The 20,069-nt window shown below is 28.9% G+C and overlaps 4 protein-coding genes across 6 annotated transcripts; 2 read left to right on the top strand and 2 right to left on the bottom strand.

Moving 5' to 3' along the window:
- The first annotated feature begins 23 nt into the window (after nucleotides 1–23).
- Nucleotides 24–5,918, top strand: LOC113797162 (tolloid-like protein 1). 3 transcript variants are annotated; one of them, XM_075824247.1, is made up of 9 exons: nucleotides 24–1,856; nucleotides 1,984–2,162; nucleotides 2,395–2,640; nucleotides 2,708–3,055; nucleotides 3,116–3,745; nucleotides 3,822–4,001; nucleotides 4,060–4,527; nucleotides 4,592–4,845; nucleotides 4,910–5,918. In XM_075824247.1, the coding sequence occupies exons 1-9, from the start codon at nucleotides 1,387–1,389 to the stop codon at nucleotides 5,264–5,266; spliced, it is 3,132 nt and encodes a 1,043-aa protein (XP_075680362.1). In that variant the 5' UTR covers nucleotides 24–1,386; the 3' UTR covers nucleotides 5,267–5,918. The 3 variants fall into 3 exon arrangements, with proteins under 3 accessions (XP_075680362.1, XP_075680361.1, XP_075680363.1); XM_075824246.1 differs by having other exon boundaries at nucleotides 27–1,856; nucleotides 3,116–3,741; nucleotides 3,818–4,001; XM_075824248.1 differs by lacking the exon at nucleotides 24–1,856 and having other exon boundaries at nucleotides 2,021–2,162; nucleotides 2,400–2,640; nucleotides 3,116–3,741; nucleotides 3,818–4,001.
- Nucleotides 5,919–6,691: 773 nt separating this feature from the next.
- On the top strand, nucleotides 6,692–12,109 carry Cad86C (Cadherin 86C). Its single transcript, XM_027347487.2, has 17 exons — nucleotides 6,692–7,108; nucleotides 7,175–7,215; nucleotides 7,297–7,385; nucleotides 7,525–7,677; nucleotides 7,749–7,832; nucleotides 7,900–8,028; nucleotides 8,095–8,235; nucleotides 8,296–8,371; nucleotides 8,431–9,009; nucleotides 9,068–9,224; nucleotides 9,294–9,457; nucleotides 9,518–9,604; nucleotides 9,678–9,925; nucleotides 9,997–10,076; nucleotides 10,134–10,249; nucleotides 10,310–10,745; nucleotides 10,800–12,109. Exons 1-17 carry the CDS (start codon nucleotides 6,939–6,941, stop codon nucleotides 11,569–11,571), a joined length of 3,522 nt encoding a protein of 1,173 aa, XP_027203288.2. The 5' UTR covers nucleotides 6,692–6,938; the 3' UTR covers nucleotides 11,572–12,109.
- Tcs1 (Threonyl-carbamoyl synthesis 1) lies at nucleotides 11,567–12,368 on the bottom strand. Its single transcript, XM_027347488.2, has one exon. It carries the CDS (start codon nucleotides 12,315–12,317, stop codon nucleotides 11,649–11,651), a length of 669 nt encoding a protein of 222 aa, XP_027203289.1. The 5' UTR covers nucleotides 12,318–12,368; the 3' UTR covers nucleotides 11,567–11,648.
- A 94-nt stretch (nucleotides 12,369–12,462) lies between these two features.
- On the bottom strand, nucleotides 12,463–19,941 carry Rme-8 (receptor mediated endocytosis 8). The gene is made up of 4 exons (XM_027347481.2): nucleotides 19,656–19,941; nucleotides 13,485–19,581; nucleotides 12,864–13,410; nucleotides 12,463–12,806 (listed from the first exon to the last, which is right to left on the bottom strand). Exons 1-4 carry the CDS (start codon nucleotides 19,724–19,726, stop codon nucleotides 12,724–12,726), a joined length of 6,798 nt encoding a protein of 2,265 aa, XP_027203282.2. The 5' UTR covers nucleotides 19,727–19,941; the 3' UTR covers nucleotides 12,463–12,723.
- Between the last annotated feature and the right edge of the window lie 128 nt (nucleotides 19,942–20,069).

Here is a 20,069-nt window from a genome sequence, read left to right as displayed (position 1 = left end):
AGATTTTTCTTCTGTTTTTTTCATCAATTTGGTTATTTGTTTGTTTGTATATATCATATATCATCAAATCATTAAGAAATCAAAAATATTGTCACATCAATTTATTCGTCGTTGTTGTTGTTGTTGTTGCCGTCATGAATGTATGTGTATTTCGATTGCAGACCATTTTTTTCTAAAATAAAATAAAAATCGATGATTTGATTTGATTTGATGATGATGATGATGGTTTAATTTTGATTATGATCATTATTATTCAAACAAAACAAAACGAATGAATGGATAAATTGAAATAGCATCGCTATCATGAATGTTATCTTCGATTGATGTATGTATGTGTTGTTGTCGTTTGTTTGTATAGAAGAATTTCCAAAAAAAAAGTGTTTGGCTTAAATTCAAGTTCTGTTCTGTTTGACAACAACGAACAAAAAAAATACATTCGATGGTCGTCGTAATGATGATGATGATGATTGACATTAAGATTTAAGATTCTTTACGTCGTTTTGAGAAATTTGCCTTTTCTTCTTCTTCTCGATTGATTTTCATTCGTCGTTTTTTTGATGATGATATGGTTGATTGATGCAAACTAAATCATAAAAAATCGCTAACTATATCCACAGTATAGTTAATCATTTTCTTTTATTTGATTCTTGTTCAACGAATTTGAAGAAAAAGAAAAATCCATCAAGCATCATCATCATCGTTTTTGTCAATCAAAGAATCGTCTGTTTTTGTTTTGTTTCTTCTATAGTTGTTGTTTTGCAGAATTTTTCACTGGAATCATCATTATTGGTATGAATATTGTTCAATTTTATATTCTCAATGTTTGACATTTGAATCTGATCTCAAAACTTTGTCAATGATGATGTTTTTATTCTTTTGGCCATGACGACTGTACGACGACAATGATGATGATTATAATCAAACAATAGGCCGACGGCATTTTATTATTATTATTATTTTCAATTTGTTTGACTAAATAAAAAACAAAAACAAAAATCAATTTTCCTTATTGACAATATTGTTGTTTTTCTTTGGTAAACATTATCAAGATCATTGTCTCAATTACGATTTGTTTGTCGATGATGATGATGATGATGATGATTGATAGAACCGACAGCAATTGATTCAACATTCGATCATTTCGTATTCATCATCGAACAAAACGATCATTGATTGATTTTTGGGTACCATTTTGTAGATTAGTCTGATTGTTTTGTCTTTTAAAGTCCAATGAACTCAATATTCATCATCATCATCATATGTTTTTGATTTGTCAACATATTATTATGTCATCTTTATCGAAATTTTGTTTATAACATTGGATTGATCATTGAAAACAAGAAAAAGAAAACAACAACAACAACAAAATTGATTAAATGATCAAAAATGATCAATCGAAACAAAATAATTTTATCGTTATCAATGAAAATTTTAATAATAATCATAAGTTTATCAACGAATATTCTATGTTCAAGAATAATAGCAAAACATTCGATAACGATAATCGATACTATCGATAATCCATTCGAACAACAACAACAATATATCGAACAGGAAGATAATGGTGATTATAAATATCAATTACGTAATGTACCATTACAATCTTCATCTTTATCTTTATGGCAAACAAACGAATATAATTTTATTCAACGAAATAAACGTGCAGCAACGGCACGTTTAGAACGTCTTTGGGATTATGGTGTTATACCATATGAAATTGAATCAAATTTTAGTGGTGATCATCGTGCACTATTTAAACAAGCAATGAAACATTGGGAAAATTATACGTGCGTTAAATTTGTTGAACGTACAGCTGAACATCCTAATTATATTATCTTTACTGAACGTCCTTGTGGGTATGTCATCATCGTATTTTTTATTGTTTTATTTTTCAATTTTAAAATTAATTTTTTTCCATCTTCAAAACAAACAAACAAAAAAAATGATTCATTTGAAACATTTTTCTTTTATGCTGAAAACTAGCTGTTGTTCATATGTTGGAAAACGTGGTAATGGACCACAGGCCATATCAATTGGAAAAAATTGTGATAAATTTGGTATCGTTGTACATGAACTTGGTCATGTGGTTGGATTCTGGCATGAACATACACGTCCGGATCGTGATGAAAATGTTCAGATTGTAAATGAAAATATAATGCCTGGTATGTTCATTTGAAATAATATTTTCTATTTTTATTTTTGGCCCTTCCAAAAATAAAAAACAATATAAATCGAAATGAAAAATCATAGACCATTTCGGACATTAATCTAAAATTCTGTTTACGTTTTCAAATTCGTTTTTCTTTTTCTATTTGTTTTCTTTCAAAAAAATAAATAAAACTTAAATCCATCGATATGGTGGTCATCGTACAATACACAACGCATGATGGTAAGGTCAGGAGTATAATTTCAACAAACTAACTGAAGATGAAGTCAATTCATTGGGTATCAAATATGATTTCGATAGTATTATGCATTATTCAAGAAATACATTTTCAAAAAGCATTAATCTGGATACAATATTACCAAAATTATCTGCAGTACCAGATATGGATCCAGCAAATAGACCTGAAATTGGTCAACGTTTACGACTAAGTCAGGGAGATATTGCTCAAACAAAATTATTATATCGTTGTCCAAGTAAGGGGATTTTTCTGAATTGAAAATTTAATTGGAATTTTTATTTTATTTCTTACCAAAAAAAAAGAATGTGGTCATACAATACAGGATGAATCCGGTCAGATTTTATCACCAAATTATCCACAATCATCACCACCACCTGAAGGTGAATATTGTGAATGGCGTATAACAGCAACACATGGTGAAAAAATTATATTAAATATACATGATATCGATATATATGAAACAAATAAATGTGAAAATGGTTATATTGAAATACGTGATGGTTATTGGTTTAAATCACCATTAATTGGTAAATATTGTGGCCAAGGTAATCTATTAACATCAATAATGTCCGAAGGACATCGTATGTTAATTTCATATATGGTAACACCTAATCAACATAATCATCGTGGTTTCAATGCTACATATGAAGGTTTGTTTGTTTTTGTTTGAAAATTAATTAATTTTCTCATTTTCTTTATTGATTTATTAGTTGTTTGTGGTGGTGAAATTATTGTCGAAAAAGGTTATTTACAAAGTCCAAATTATCCGGATGAATATCGTCCAAATAAAGAATGTATATGGCGTATTACTGTACCGGATGGTTATCAAGTTGCATTAAAATTTCAATCATTTGAAATTGAAAATCATGATAATTGTGTTTATGATTATCTTGAAATTAAAGATGGTTATACTGATACTAGTCCATTATTGGGTAGATTTTGTGGCCATAAAATACCTGCAGATATTCGTTCATCAAAAAATAAATTATATGTAAAATTTGTTTCGGATTCATCCGTAAGCAAAGCTGGATTTTCTGCTACATTTATTAAAGAAATGAATGAATGTCTTGATTCTGATCATGGTTGTGAACATGAATGTATTAATACATTTGGTGGTTATCGTTGTGAATGTCGTATTGGTTATGAATTACATTCGGATGGGAAAAAATGTGAAGATGCATGTGGTGGTATTATTGAATCATTAAATGGTACAATTTCATCACCATCATTTCCAGATCTATATCCACCTAATAAAAATTGTATATGGGAAATAGTTGCACCGGAAGGATTTCGTATATTATTAAATTTTACATTTTTCGATTTGGAAGGCAACAATGTTGGTGATTATTATTAGTTTATTATCGTTTTTATTGAAAATAATTTTTTCAAAATTCTTTCTTTTTTTTGATTAGCAAGATTGTGAATATGATAAATTGGATATCAAAAGCAAAATAAATGATCATTATAGTCCACATGGTCTATTCTGTGGATCACGTCTGCCACCGATCATTACATCACAAGGACATAATCTTCGTGTAGAATTTACATCGGATAATTCTGTACAGCGTGGTGGTTTTCATCTACATTTTTTCACTGGTAACTATAGTTTGATTTTTTGAATTTAATTAATAAAAAAAATTATTTTCAAAAATAGATCTGGATGAATGTGTGATCAACAATGGTGGTTGTCAACATATTTGCCGAAATAAAATCGGATCCTATGTTTGTGAATGTAATAGTGGCTATGTATTACATGAAAATAAACATGATTGTAAAGAAGGTAGCTGTTCATATCAGATAACTAGTTCGAATGCTGAAATTGTTAGTCCACAATATCCGGAAGAATATCCAAGTAAAAAAGATTGTACATGGCTTTTTGTTGCTACACTTGGACATCGAATAAAAATTGTATTCGAAGATTTTGATCTTGAACCACAACAAGAATGTGCATATGATTTTGTTACTATTTATGATGGTGATTCATCTTCTGGACAAACATTAGGTCGATTCTGTGGTAGTAAAGAACCACATCCATTAGTATCATCAACAAATAAAGCATTGATGATATTTAAAACGGATGCATCCGTACAACGAAAAGGTTTTAAAGCACGATACTATACAGGTATGTAAATTGATAGTTAAAATAAATCTATTCGTTTGATTAACCGAATTATTTATTTATTTAGTATGTGGTGGTCGATTAATGGCAACATCATCAATTGAATATCTTTATTCACATTTTAAATTTGGTGATGCAAATTATGATAAAAAAGAAGATTGTGATTGGCATCTAGTTACATCTGGTAATGATAAAAAAATCTATCTAAAATTTGTTACATTCGAATTGGAACATGAAAATAATTGTTCATATGATTTTGTTGAAATATTTGATGGTGCAGATGATACATCATCATCATTAGGTCGTTTTTGTGGTAATCAGGTTTGTAAAAAAAAAATTTGTTAAAAGAAGAAATATTCAAAATAAAAATTTATATTATCATTAGATGCCAGACGATATGATCTCATCAGGTAATTCATTATTAATAAGATTTCGTACCGATGATTCAATACATAATAAAGGATTTACATTAACATATTCATCGGTTGATGCTAATGAACAAGAACAATTTATTATACAACAAGGATTTAAACGATTAGAAAATCAATTGATAGAAAAATATTTTCATCAACCATCACCACCACCACCACCACCATCACCACAACAACAACTATCACCATCATCAACAATATCATCTTTACATCATCATTCTATAAATCCTCATTTAAATCATCGTCATCGTTCACATAATAATAATCAAAATCGAAATACATTTCAACGAAGAAAAAAAATCCATGTATAATCAGTGTTAACTGAATAATCATTATACATTATTATTGTGATGATCGATCATGGAAATGATGATGATTGACGACAATCTACTTACAAATTTTTTTTTTGAAATTAATATTTATATATCACACATATATGATGCTCAGTAACCAAAATGAGAATGAAAAAAAAACGAAACAGATTTTTTTTTTTGTTTGAAAAAATTATTATAATCCCGGTTTCGAGCTTACACAAAGCCAAATATCTCATTAAAAAAAAAAAACATCTCCCCTTTTACTCCAAAAGTTTTTTTTTTGAAACACATTTATACCTAAAATTGCTCAAAAAAAAAAATTTTCCTGTCAAATTTTTGTAGGTGATTTTTTTTTCTTTTCCTATCACTCATTTTTTTTCTGTCCGAAGAATGAATATTTGGTTTACATTATTTTTTCCCCTCGTTATCTCATCCGATCATTTAATAATCGAACGTGATCAACATAAAGATGATCAATAATATCCGATATTCAATTTCCGTCCAATCGAATAATCAAAATCGGAAAAAGTTTCATTTTTTGTTTTTTCTCCACTTATTCTCTTTGGTTCAATGATTTTTATGATTCAAATTTTTTTGTTTCTTGCTGTAACATATAAATAAATAAAAAATAAAAAGATGATTGACCCGACCGAATGGGTTTTTTTGGTTTTGTTTTGGTTTCGGAATTAAAACTTATGAAAAAAAAATCGTTTACCCAATTCATTTGGAAATAATAATAATAACACGTACCACACACACACAAGTGGAATGACCTAGATTTCTTTTTTTGATTGGATTCTTTCAAATTAAACACTATGGACCATCCGAAAAAATGAAACCAAATGAATGAATGAAAAAAAAATCTAGATCATAAAAGAAAATTATTAATTCGGGTAGAATAGAAAATTCGGGTCAAAACACTGATGACCAAAAAACAAATGGTCAGGTTAATAATTAGTCAGGTTTTTTGTTTTCTGGTTGGCACAAATTTCCATAATGAATGGCAATCATAATAATAATAATTTTGACGTTTTTTTTCTTTTTTGGTATTCTGTTTCGAACATATATGAATCATTAAATAATTTCACTTTCACAAAAAAAAACTTTAACATACAGCCGTATGTAATACATATTTTTTTTGAAGACAAAATACCTTTTTCTTGATCGGTTGCCACAGTAGCCACCAGCCATTTATTCTTTTAAACAGCTTTCAACCATTGGATATTGCACAGAATATGACAAAAAAAATATTCTAGGACGAGAACAGAAATTGAAAAAAAAATTGTTATGTATGATAGATCTAGTTCGCAGTTTGATCATCATTCATTCATTCATTCATTTCTTTGAATTGTTAAATAGTCGGATCCAGAAAAAATAATAACAATATTCCATGGAATCCAAAAAACCAGAATTCATTCCAATTCAGACTTTATTGACGGCCACACACCATCACAGAATTTGTTTGTTTGTTTGAAATTGGTGTCAAATTGCTGATGATTATTATATGTGCGGTATTAAGGCCAAGTTTGAATGTTGAATAAATTATTGATGATAATGATTGAACAAAAAAATAAAAAATATAACGAAAATAGAGAACAAAATCGATCAAAGATCGATATAAGATGAATAAAATATCCATCCGGCTATTTTTCAACAATTTCGAACAATTATGGATTCACATTATTCATCAACTATTTTGATCTATTTGGCCATATTATTTATTATGATGATTTTAATCATACCATCAATCATTTCATATCCACCTATTATACATTATTCGCATATAATGCGTATATTAAAAATTCCATATACAACCGAACCGGGTACAATTGTTTACAGGTAAATTAATTTTGTTTTGTTTTGAAAGAAAATATTCTTTTAAACATAATCCTTTAAATGCTTAAGAATCAAAGCTAGCGATGCTGATAATGATGATATTATTTTCGGTAAGTTTTTTTTGTTGTTGTTAAAGTTGTTTTTCGTTCGATTTATTCGTCTTTTTTTGTTTTGTTTTGCAACTTTGCAAGACGTACTTGAAGATTATGGAAAAACTCTTATACGTTTCGATAAAATCAATCAAAATGAAGCAAATGTAATTCTTTTGTGTCCATTAAATGTATGTTACTGTTATGTGTGTGTGTTTTTTGTTCAAAAGCTTAAAAAATAATTGAAATTTTATCGATTTTGATTCATTGATCAATATATGATCGATATTTTTTTCCCTGTTTGTTTGTCATACAACAAAACAAAAACAGAAAGATTCTGAATATAATCTAACAATCTATGCGAATGGTGGTGATGAAACAACATATATTGAATCACGTATAATTGTAACTGATATTGATGGAATCAGTACAAAAGAATATTTTCCATTTGTCATCGATAATGATCCAGTCTATGTGTTTGAGGTGAGTTTTTTTTCATTCTTGTTGTCAGCGTATATCATCATCATTAATTTTATTTCCTACTTGAATTCCAGAATGTATCATTAAACAATTCGATTGCCATAATTAAAGCCTATGAACAAGAATCAAGTGAACTTCCTGTATCATTTGAATTATTAGTAAGTTTGTTTTAAAGTGTTTGAAAGTAAACTTGTTAAAGAATAATTTGATTTGGTCACCGAAAAGGAGGATGGTAATATTTTTCATTTTCGTTATATATTTGGTCCTCGTGGTATAACAATAGCTGAAATTATTCTATTAAAATCATTGGATTATGAACAACAAAATCTTTATATTTTAACCATATTGGCTATAGTAAGAATAATTAAAGTGATCATAGATGGCATTATTAACCCTTTTTTTATCGGATTTTTTTCAAAGAATGGTAAAACCCGCCAAGATATTGACACTCGAAATGTACATCAAACATATCTAACTATTGTGGTTAAAGATGTACAGGATACGCCACCAAAATTTGAAAATTTGCCACAAACAACACATATTAATGTTTCATATCGTCCGGTAAAATTGACTAAATGTTTTTTCAATATAATGAAAAAAAAACCATTTTTTCCATTCCAGAATCAAACTTTATACACTGTTCAAGCACAAGATGGTGATATCACCAATAAAAGAGATTTAATCTATCAGATTAAAAGTAAATGTTGATATGTTTTCTGTTTCATGAATAATTTTTTTATGTTGTCTTTGATAAAGAGCCAAATGACCGATTTTTTCGAATCAATTCCAATGGATCTATATCGACGCCATTTTCTTTTGATGAATTAAATGAATTATACGATGTTCGAACACCGATAACGTTAAGGATTGAAGCGCATGAAATTGTAAAACGAGATTTATTGCCAAAAAATTTAGCTGACAATAACAATAATTCATCATCCACCACAACTCAATCACATTTGATAATCATATTCAATCTGAATAATCGAAAACCATACTTTTCACAGCCAGAATTTACAGCCAACATTGATGAACATAGCCCTTATTTAACTTCGGTTCGATGGTCGAATGGCCAGAATCCAAGGGTATCGGATCCAGATTATGGTTTAAATGGAACATTTAAGCTAAAAGCATATGATCCAACCAATACATTTATCATATCGCCAATGATTGGTTATAGAAATCTTACGTTTACATTGTTGGTTAATGATTCAAATTCATTGGATTATGAAAAATATCATAATCTAAGTATTCATCTTAGCGTACAAGATACATCCGAAGAACAGCCACTTTCATCGAATGTAACATGCACAATTTTTATACACGATATTAATGGTATTCGTTTTTTGGTGCTATCCAAGTGATGATTTTGTTTTTTCACTTTAATTTCCAGATAATTATCCTGAATTCACTCAAAGTCGATATTATAGTTCAATGTTGGAAAATGCTGCCAAAGGAACCACTGTGACTACTTTATCGGCCACTGATAAAGATACTGGTGATTTTGGTCGCATTCGTTTTACCGATATACGTGGTCCTTTTGCTCAAAAGTAAATGAAATTTCACCAAATGATTTCTTTTAATTCTAATTCCACTAATAATTGTTTTAAATATGCAAGTTTTAACATTGATCCAGTGATTGGAACAATCATTTTGATTGACAACAATAATATTGATCGTGAAAGTACGGAAGAAATTTTCTTAACAATTGAAGCACGTGATAATAATGGCCAAGGAAATCGTAATATGACCGAATTATATATACAAATATTAGATGTCAATGGTAAACAGAAAAAAAAATTGATTTTGATCTAAATAATATTCATCGGTTTCTTCAATCTAGATAATCCACCATTATTTTTACAACCATATTATTTGGGTATTATCAAGAATGACCTAAATGAATTTATTCATCCATTAAAATTAGATGGTAAGAATTTCTGGATGTTTTCTGTGAATGATTTTGATTTTTTTTTGTTGTTGTTATGGTTGGATGACAATAGCAATCGACATTGATCAAATCAATACGACCAACAGTATGGTTAACTATGAAATTTTACAAGGAAATTTTGAAAATATGTTCGAAATTGATCGACAAAATGGCCGTATAAAACTTACCAGATCGGATATTAATCAACGATCATCATCCACATTGAATGCCATTCCAAACTTGATAAATTTGACTGTTCGTGCATATGATCTGGGCATTCCACAATTGTCATCATTAGTCAAAGTTTTCATTTATGTTCTAGTATGATTTAATATCTATTTGTGATTATCATTCTGTTAAAATTTTGTTTCCTTTTTATACCTTGTATGCAGAATACGCCAACATATCTTTCGACATTGTTTTCAACGAATAAAATACTTGATATTCGTAATGGAAACAGTTCGTTAGAAAAGTATGTCTATTTTCAATTGAATTTTTAATCATCTGAAATTAATCTCTTTCTATAAAGATCTTTGAGCTTAATAACAGGTGGAAACGTAACCGTTAAAGAATTACGTTCACCTGAAACACCGAATGAACCAATAAAAATTGTAACAATGGTCCGTTATCAAAATGAAAATATTAGTAAGTTCCACATATATGTAGTGTTTTTGATTTAATAATCCTTATTTCTTTTCAATATAGTTGATCTTGATAATCTAGCCGCAGCGTATCAAAACTTATTCTACATTCCACCTCAAACACAGCCTTCGACAATTTCACGATCAACATTACCATCAACTATTCATGCCACAAATATTCCAGATACTGTTCCAGTAGTGACAAGTAAAAACATTAATCAACAGCAAACATTTATCGGTAGATCTCATCATCATCATCAAGAAGTGGATGTTTCTTCTTCATCAGCATCGAAAATTTCAAGAAATCAAAATATCCATCAAGATGTGAATGATTACAACGATGGAATCAATGAACAAGAACATGAAAACGATCCATTAGTTGTACGAACTTCATCCACTGCAGGATTTTTCAACTTCCTAATGTATTTTCTATTGGTCTTGATCATTTTGTTTCTCATTTTTCTTTGTATCCTTTGTTGTTGTTGTTGTTGGAAAAGAAGGTAAACAATTTTTAAATTGTGTTGTTAGCCATAGTCAATAATTTTATTTTGAAGGGATTCTCAAACATTATTCGGTTGGAAAAATGTCTGGTTTCTACAAGATCATAAGAGTAGCGATAAATTTCATAAACGAAAACGACGATCGACTGAAAGCCATCCAAGTCAACGTCATTATATTAGTCAGCATCGAAAACAACATAGCGAAAGTAAAGCGATGACCATTTCTAATCATGAACAACAACAATCAAAACAAATGGCAAAACAAGAATCAATTGTCAGTTATGGACATCATGATAATGATTGGTTTCGAGCATTGGAACGAAAACTTGAAAACGAAGATGGTGATGTTGAATATGAGATTAAAGAGGAGAAAAAATATTCCAGTACACCACGGACAATGTCATATTGTATCAGTAAGAAAATCATAAGACCTAAACATAATCAACAGCAACAGCCACAACAAGAACATTCACGACAAGTGGACATTTTAAATCTGGAAAATGGTACAACTCAAGTCGAACATCATCGTATATTTCCAAGGAAAAAAAATTCCATTATGCCATTGGGAATGATTAAAGAACAGCAACAAAAAAATGATAAAAATCAAACAAAAATCAATTTTGCTATCAATCAAAACGAAGCAGCAAATTCAAAATTCAAGCAATTCAATCAACAAACATCTAATCAAGCGATTGGCACAGATATATTACCGATTTGTCCACAAACAATGCAGCGACGTAGTATTTTTTCCATTGCCTATGATGGTATTGAACATCGAGAAAATATTTCCTCATCCGAATCAAATCAAACAATTACACATATTTAAATTTAAAAAAATATATTTAATCATCATATGAAAATAATGTACAAAATTTTGAAAAAAAAAACAATTGTAAAATAAAATCATGATGTTAATCGTTTAAGATGATAACTTTCAATTAGTTGTACGGTTGATTTATAAACACAGCCATCACGTTTAATACGATAATATCCTTCAGTGGAAAAATCGACTATAGTCGAACCTAATCCTTTTGGATCTTGTTGTCCAAGTTGTCCACCATCGAATATTCCATCAATCATTGGCCATAAGTGTTCGAATGCTTGAATATTTAAACAACTTGGTTCCGAACTTATATTAGCACTTGTCAATGCAATTGGAACAGATTGTCGACATAATTCACGTACAAATTCATTATTAGGTATTCGAATGGCAACTAGTTTGGTTCCTGGATTTAATGAATGATTCAATTTGGATGTTCTTTCAAAAATCACAGTAATAGCACCGGGTAATAATTGATATAGTAAACTTTTTGGAATAGTTATCTTAGCATACTCGGCAATATCATCAACATCGGCCAAACAAATGGCTAATGGATTATTGTGATCGCGTGATTTAATTTCATACAAACGATTAATTCCTTTTGTACTATCAATACTTGCTGCCAATCCATAAACAGTATCTGTTGGTAAAGCAATCACTTTATCATTTAACAATAATGATTTGGCCATATTTATCAGTGATGAATTGGCCATGAGTGTTGATTTTAATTTGAATATTGCTGCCGAACACATATTTTTATCATGAAAAATCAAATATCATCAACCACATGGTCAAAAGATATAATGGAAATGTTTTGACTGTTATGAATGAAATACTTTTATCAAATGTTTATAGATGGCGGCATAGAACGCTTTTTAAAATAATTTACAAAATAAATTTTCAATTTCATAGTTATCGTTTTTTAATTATGATTACGAATTCAACAATTATGAGTATAAAAATGTTTATCAAATTAAAATTTATAAAAGTATTTTTAAAAAAATATTATAGAGAACAGATATAACCGGCATGTGTATATAGCGGAAAAAAAGTAAAGACCAATGATGACCATTATTGATTCGGATAAAAATCTTTTTTTTTCAATTGGAACCAAAATCACAAAATTAAATCAATTATTAAAATCTTATTCGGCTAATCTTATTCTTCAATCGGTGGTGGTACCAATGGTAAAGTTTTTGTTGAACTTTGTTTCAGATAACCGGCAATATTGACAGTGGAATCTGTTAACGAAATAATGTTTGTAAAAAAATTTAAAAAAAATAATAATTAATACTTACTTGTTAAAAGATGAGTAGCATTATTACTGGCAATAAAAAGATCATGTTTTTGATCTTTAAATTCTTTCCAAATATTCGAATTATTCAAAACTTCACTTATCTGTGAATTATATTCCGAATCAAGTGCTGTTTGAAACATTTGTACAACTTTTGCTTTTGTTGATTGACTAGCATTCGAATCGAGTACTTTTAATAGATTATTAATCAAACCAGTATTGATTGATTGATGTATAAATTCTTCATTTTTAGCTTCGAATATTTTCACCATTGAATCACATAATAATTCGATCAAAGTTGGATGTGTTTCGATGATTGAATTAAAATTTTTAGCTAATTTACCGGTTACAATCATATCGTTTAGACAGGCCGAATTCAATGAAAATTTATGTATTAACGATAGGCACGTTTTTGATATATTCAAATTATTATTGTCCAATTTATTGATAAATATTTGAATATAACCAGTAGGAGGTATAAGAATGAGAAGATCCGATTGTGTTGTCAACAGAATGTGCAATGCATTATTGACCATTTCAAGTTTTCCTTCCTGAAATAAAATTTTTTGTTATCAAAAAAATCACCATGAAAAAATTAGTGAAACAAAAAAATCAAACCACTTACATCAATATCGGAGGATTTATCACAAACATTTTTGGCATATTCCAACAAATCCAATAGAAATTCTTTTGGTCGACTAAGAATCCAACCGGGACTTTTATTATATAGTCGAAGATAAACACCAGATATTTTAAATTCATCATCATCCAATGAATATTTGAATTCACAATTGGCATTAAATTTCCATAAATGTGATGGATTAGATATCTGTAATGTATAAAGGTCTTCAATAAGATCTCTAACATGTTTATTTAGCCGTAATCTTGCATCTTCTGTCCAAATTAATTCTGGATTTTCTTTATTTTCATCATAAAGATTGATAGCATTCTGTGGTGCATCTTTCATAGCATTGAAAAATAATGTTGGTAAAAAATGTGACAATACCCATGATGAATATTGGCCATTAACAACATCGCCAGTTATTTTAATCAACAATTGTGCTGCTTTTTCACGTACAGCATTGAAATTAGGCATAATGAATAGTTGAAGAACATAAAGAAGAATACCTTTTCCAATACCTTCTTTAACCAAATCACTGTTTGTAGTGAATGATAATAATATTTCCAAAATATCCAAATATGATTTTGATTGTTGTTCAGTAATTCTTGTTGTAATATGTAACATTAGTAATAAATTAATCAAAACATTTGAATTAGATATATCATGAATACAATCCTTATTTGTAGATAATTTCATCAATAATCGTAACACTAATGATTGAATTTCTGGTTCCGATTCTAAACGTAATAAACTGAAAATATTACGAAAATGTCCAACAAAACAATGTTCAATACCGGCATTATAATTTAATAAATTAATCAATGCTGTTAAACATTGTTCAATAGTATTACGACGTTGTTCATCCAATTTAAAATCATCTTTAGTTGGAAATGATATAGCATTTACTGCATGTAAATATTGTGCATTCGTACCAATATTATCCAATAAAGCCAATACAAATTGTTTAACATTATTCAATGGATAATTTGGTTGTTTATTATATATTCGTACAAATATATCGCTAATAATAAGCTCTTCTTTATGGCAACTATAAACAAATTTTGTACCAAATGATTCATCCATACAAACACCGCTACGTAATAATTCTTTTTCCTGTGTTTGTAAATAATTCAATAGTTCAGCACGTGATGCATTATTCCAGATAAAATATGGATTTTCAATATTTGAATTGATTAATTTTAATAATTCCGGTACAGCTTCCATATTTAATTGATTAGCAATATAAGGTGTAAGAAGTGAATAGATTGCTTGACGTATAAGTGAATAATCATCTAATAATGATTTATCTTCTAAACCTTGTGCACGATCAAAACGATTTTCAAACAATGCAACACAAGCTGAAAGACTTTTTTTAGCCAATGAATTGGCAACAAATTGTTTGCTAACTTTTTCATTTGCCCCAATAGATTCAGCATTTTCTTCCAATGTATAATCATATTTGAATATGAATTGTATCAAACTGAATAGACAACCAGATTTAAATAATAACATTTGTAAATATGGATCATTTGAAAAATAAATAACACAATCGATTGCAGCCATTGATAATTTTGTTAAATGTTTATAATTAAGAATATAGAATATATTCTTAGCCAATGAAGTCATTTCATAGAAAAATGAACGACATGCTGGAAATTCGGCCGATACACCAAATGTTGATATAATATATTTACAAACTTTAGTACATAAATCTTTTGATTTTGATGATGATGATAATACCGATACACAACGATTCAATATATCATAAAGCATTTGTAAACCATTTTCTCTTCGCAATTCTTCGGCATTCAATGCCGAACATTTTACTGTATAATAAACAGTTTTACATGCATGTGCTAAAAGTGAATCAGTTTTTGAAAATAGATATTGATCATTCAATTCTAATTCTAATGTTTTCAATAACATTGGATAACCAGCATATTTATATTGATATAATTCAACATTATAACGTGAAAACAATATACTTTGTGTTTTCAATATCAATATAATATTCTGTATATCAGGACCATTAGATTTATGTTTAGCATTGAATAAAAAATAATATGCTTCATTAACTTTTTCAAACATTTCACGACCATCAGCATTTTTATCCGGATGATAACGTTGTGCTTGTGTATAATAACGTTTACGTATCATACTTTCAAATTCATGACCATTCAATGGTCCATTATAATCTTTTATGCCCAATATTTCAAATGCATCTTCTATTTGCATTGAATTTGGTTTTTTCGATATCTCTAATTTCCACATTTCCAATATATCACGCAAAAATGTAACAGGATCTTTGATTTTCCAATCATTAAATCGTTTTGTATCGCATAAATTTTTCAAATAATAAATATTACAAAATAATTCATTTTCCAATTGTTGATAACGAATAGGTGGAATTGGACAATATTGATAAATGGCACGTACATTTGAATATAATCTTGGACTAAAATCAACAATATGTGCAGATATTTTTTCAATCATAAAACGACGCATTTCATAATTCCAAATCACTTCAGGTGTATCGAATTCACCAAGGAAAACTTTGGAAAATTCTTCAGGTCCATAATTTTCTAGATAACAAACCATTGCTTCCGGTATCATTTGACTTAATATACTACGTTGTAGTACGGTTTGATTTTGATCATCACTTTTAAACGATTGTTTCATATGTGTTAGATGAAGAACACGACTGATTGGTAATATATTCGATCCAGTATACATTAAAATAAAATAAAACAATCCGGTTTGATAAAGAAGCGAAATTCGTGGATTATCTTCGATGATTAGATAAATTAAAGTTGCAATTCGTTCAACAATTACCGGATCGAATGTAAGCAAAAGATGAACAATATGTGGTAGACAACTTTCATCGGATAGAATTTGTTTCACTTTTGGAATAGGTCGTATGATTGCATTATCCGGTACAGTACGGCTAGGATAACGTTCACAAATTCGTATCAATGTATCCAAAATATAGATGGTCATATTATTTTCCTGAAATATTGATAATCCTTCGGCCATTAATGTCCATTTAAGTTGAGCAATTTCTGAAATTTTACGCCATGAATTATAACCTTGTGCCCAGCATTTTGTATCACCCGATATTTTATCATCTTTCCAAAGATCTTTTAAATCGGCAAAACTAATTGCCTCATCTTTTGATACATGCCATTCTTTTTCCATTGAATCACGTGACATTTCGGGTGATGCTTCAATAACATTTGTTTGTGTTGGTATAACAGCACGATTTACATGTAAATGTGAAAGCGTAGCCAAATCAATCAATATTAATAGACCATCAGAACGAAGTAATGTACGAATGTTTGTCTGTTGTTTGATAATTTTTCCAATAAACTGTACAATTCGATCACGTAATGTTCGATTTCGACAATCATGTAGAATGTTTAGAAGAAAAGTAACATCACTAAAGGAACCGATTTCTTCATCATATTTTTCATAGATAATTGACATAGCCTGAAGACAATCGGCTTTCATTTGAACATTTGAATTGGATAAAAATCGATGATAAAGTGCATTGAAAAATTCAATAGGCGATTTAATATATAATGATTCATCAATATCGGTTGTCGATGATGATAATCCTTGACTTAACAATAATCGAAGATAATAGTTGCCAATTTTAAGTTCTTCATCTAAAGAAACATAATGAACCTCAAATTCATCAAAATTCCATGATAATAATTGAACAGAATGTAATTCACGTTCATTTTTGAGAAAAGTAATTTCCTTTTCCAATGATTCTCGAAGTTCTTCACGTGTTTTATAATTCCAAATTAAATCTGGTTTCGAATGATTCTGTGTAAATTGATAGAAAAACATATTCCAATTTAGTGGTGATTTTAAATATTCACGACGTCGTCGTAATACGATAGGATGAATAGAATCACCAGTACTACCAACAACAGTCGATACAATTCCGATTCGTTTGCGCCAATGATTGAATGCATTTTCAAGATGTCTTTCAACATTACGAACAACAGCATATTGATCACGAATTTTCTGTAAATTTGATATCGGTTTCTGTGAAATATCTTGAGCAATTTTTAAATTATCTCGAGAATTAAGTGCAGCCATTGTATCGGCTGGTGGTTGTTCTTTTGATTCAAAATAATTCAACAATCCCAAAGGAAAAATATTCTGCAATATAGACCAACCAATATCATTATCAACAGTCCATAAAGAAATTAATTTTCTTGATAGAATTTGAATTGGTAAAAATTTCTCACGCGTAACAATTGGATAAAGTGATGCATGTAGATGAAATAAAAATGTACCTTCAGCTAATGCTAATTTTTGCATTTCATTAGCAATTTTTGGATTACCTTCTTCAATCATAGCTTTCATCAATAAACAGGTTGCCTTTACAATCGATAATGATTGATGATCAAAAAGACGAAACAGACAACGACCATATTGTGATACTAGATTTAATAATTGATCAAAATGGCCACCATCAGTTGTTTCACTATATGGAGCACAAAGTGCATAGGTAAGAAAATCCAATATAGCTGATATGATTAATGCACCGGTTCCTTTATTGATATGATAACGCATTAAATCCAGTATAAGTGGTAGAAAATTTTTCGAACTTAACAAAAATCCTTTGTTTTTCTGTTCATAAAACAGATCATTTTCATCATGAACCGGTTGCATCAAAGTGGATAACATATCGATAACAGTAAAAATAATGACATCATTTTCTTTATCAAAAGCTTTCTTTACTTTTCGAAATAATTGTTCAATTTCTATTGATTTATATTTTTTATCCGGACCAATAAAATATGCAAAACCGGCACGTGTTGTAAATAAATTTTTCAATACCAATAATTTTGTATTGAATTCAATCAATTCTTGATCACAATGATCTTCAAATAATAATTCACTAATAGCACCATGTATAAATTTTTCCTGTTCTTTTTGATTACGTTTAGTGGATTCATTTTCAAAAACATTACCATTAATAGCAAAAAAACTTGTTTCAATAAAAAATTCCAGCGCTTGTATTAGATCTTTATTACGTGAATTAATAAAACGTGCAACTTCAATTTCTGGTTGTGAGATCACTTTATGATGATTATAATCTAATTTTATTGATACATTAGCATTACCCGATGATCGTACACTATCCATTAATGATGCTAATAATGAATCACGTTCAGTTGATGTATAAAATCGACAATCACCATTTAGATAAAGTATGGCAAATTTTTGTGAATGATTTATTGGTCGTACGATAGAATAAACATCAATCAAACGTCTAACATTAATCAATGTATTTGTTGTTGAATCTCGTTCAATTAGGCAATTATCGGTGAATGCTAACATTATTTTTTTACATTCTTCAATGGAACCATTGATATTCATTAACATTTGATTCGATTTAATTTTATTCACAATAAATGAATGAATAGGTAAAGCCAATGCTGATCTCGGTATACCGAAACAATTTTCCTGAAAATGTGCAAATGTCATCGGTTCATTTGATAATGGAATTACAACACCAATATTTTTTCTTGCTATCAAACGAATTCGATCAATCATTTCTTGTGAATTATTACCATCTTGCATAATGAATAAATGAAGATATTCATTTTCTGTAGTCGATATTATAATAGCTGGTCCAAATGTTGAATCACGTACATGAATTAAACGATAAATATCTTTATAATCATATGATGAAAGAATTTGATTAGTTTTCGAATGAATTTTATTCACACCGTATATTCCAATTTCAAGAACAACTTTATAATTTTCACCATTCCAACGATGTTTTAAAACATTATATCGTCGAACATTTTCCGAATATTTTGGTAATATATTTGGACATGTTTTGAATAGATCGGTCAATATATCTGAACGATATTTTGATTTAAATTTCATTTTATTATTTGGAAAATTTATAAGAAAAAATTGATCAGCACCGGTCATAACTGTCATCGATTCTTCATCACTGATAATTGGATGAAATTCTCGAATATCATTACAATAATAACTATTTGTTAGTTTATATTCAGCCAGATCATATGTTGCAACATTCGGTGGTTCGATGACCAATAATCGTCGTAGGCTAAATGATAATAATAATAATAATAATAACGATAATGATAATGACATTGAAATTTGATGATCATCAAAACTTACTTTCCACGCCATTGATGGCTTTTAATGACAAAATAACGGGAACCATTTTTAAATTCGGTTTTTGAATTCATTTGTTATGAACAAAGTAAATATATATAGAGATTAAAGAAAAATTCATTAGATAATCAGATGTGGGCGATTTATTTTTTCGAAATAAATTTTATTTCAAATTTATAATAAGCAAATGATGACAACAAACAAACAAACAAAAATGACTAAACGTAACATCAATCGATGGTTTAATCACAGAGAGAAACAAACACAGCAACAACTTAAACGCCCAGACAGACAGAATCGATTTCTTTTTTGATAAAAATTTTACGCAGGACATTTATAACCATCATCATCATCAGAAAGAGATACAATTTCGGCTATTTCGATCCAAACAATTGTGATGGAAGCAAAAAGATCCAA

The sequence above is a fragment of the Dermatophagoides pteronyssinus genome, unplaced genomic scaffold (assembly GCF_027571235.1).
Source record: "Dermatophagoides pteronyssinus isolate colony J.1.1.1.1 unplaced genomic scaffold, Derpt_VIB-CSIC_2022.12 sq0060, whole genome shotgun sequence".
Taxonomy (NCBI): Eukaryota; Metazoa; Arthropoda; class Arachnida; order Sarcoptiformes; family Pyroglyphidae; genus Dermatophagoides; species Dermatophagoides pteronyssinus.
The sequence above is the reverse complement of the archived record's forward strand: the minus strand, read 5'-3'. Positions and strand labels throughout refer to the sequence as shown.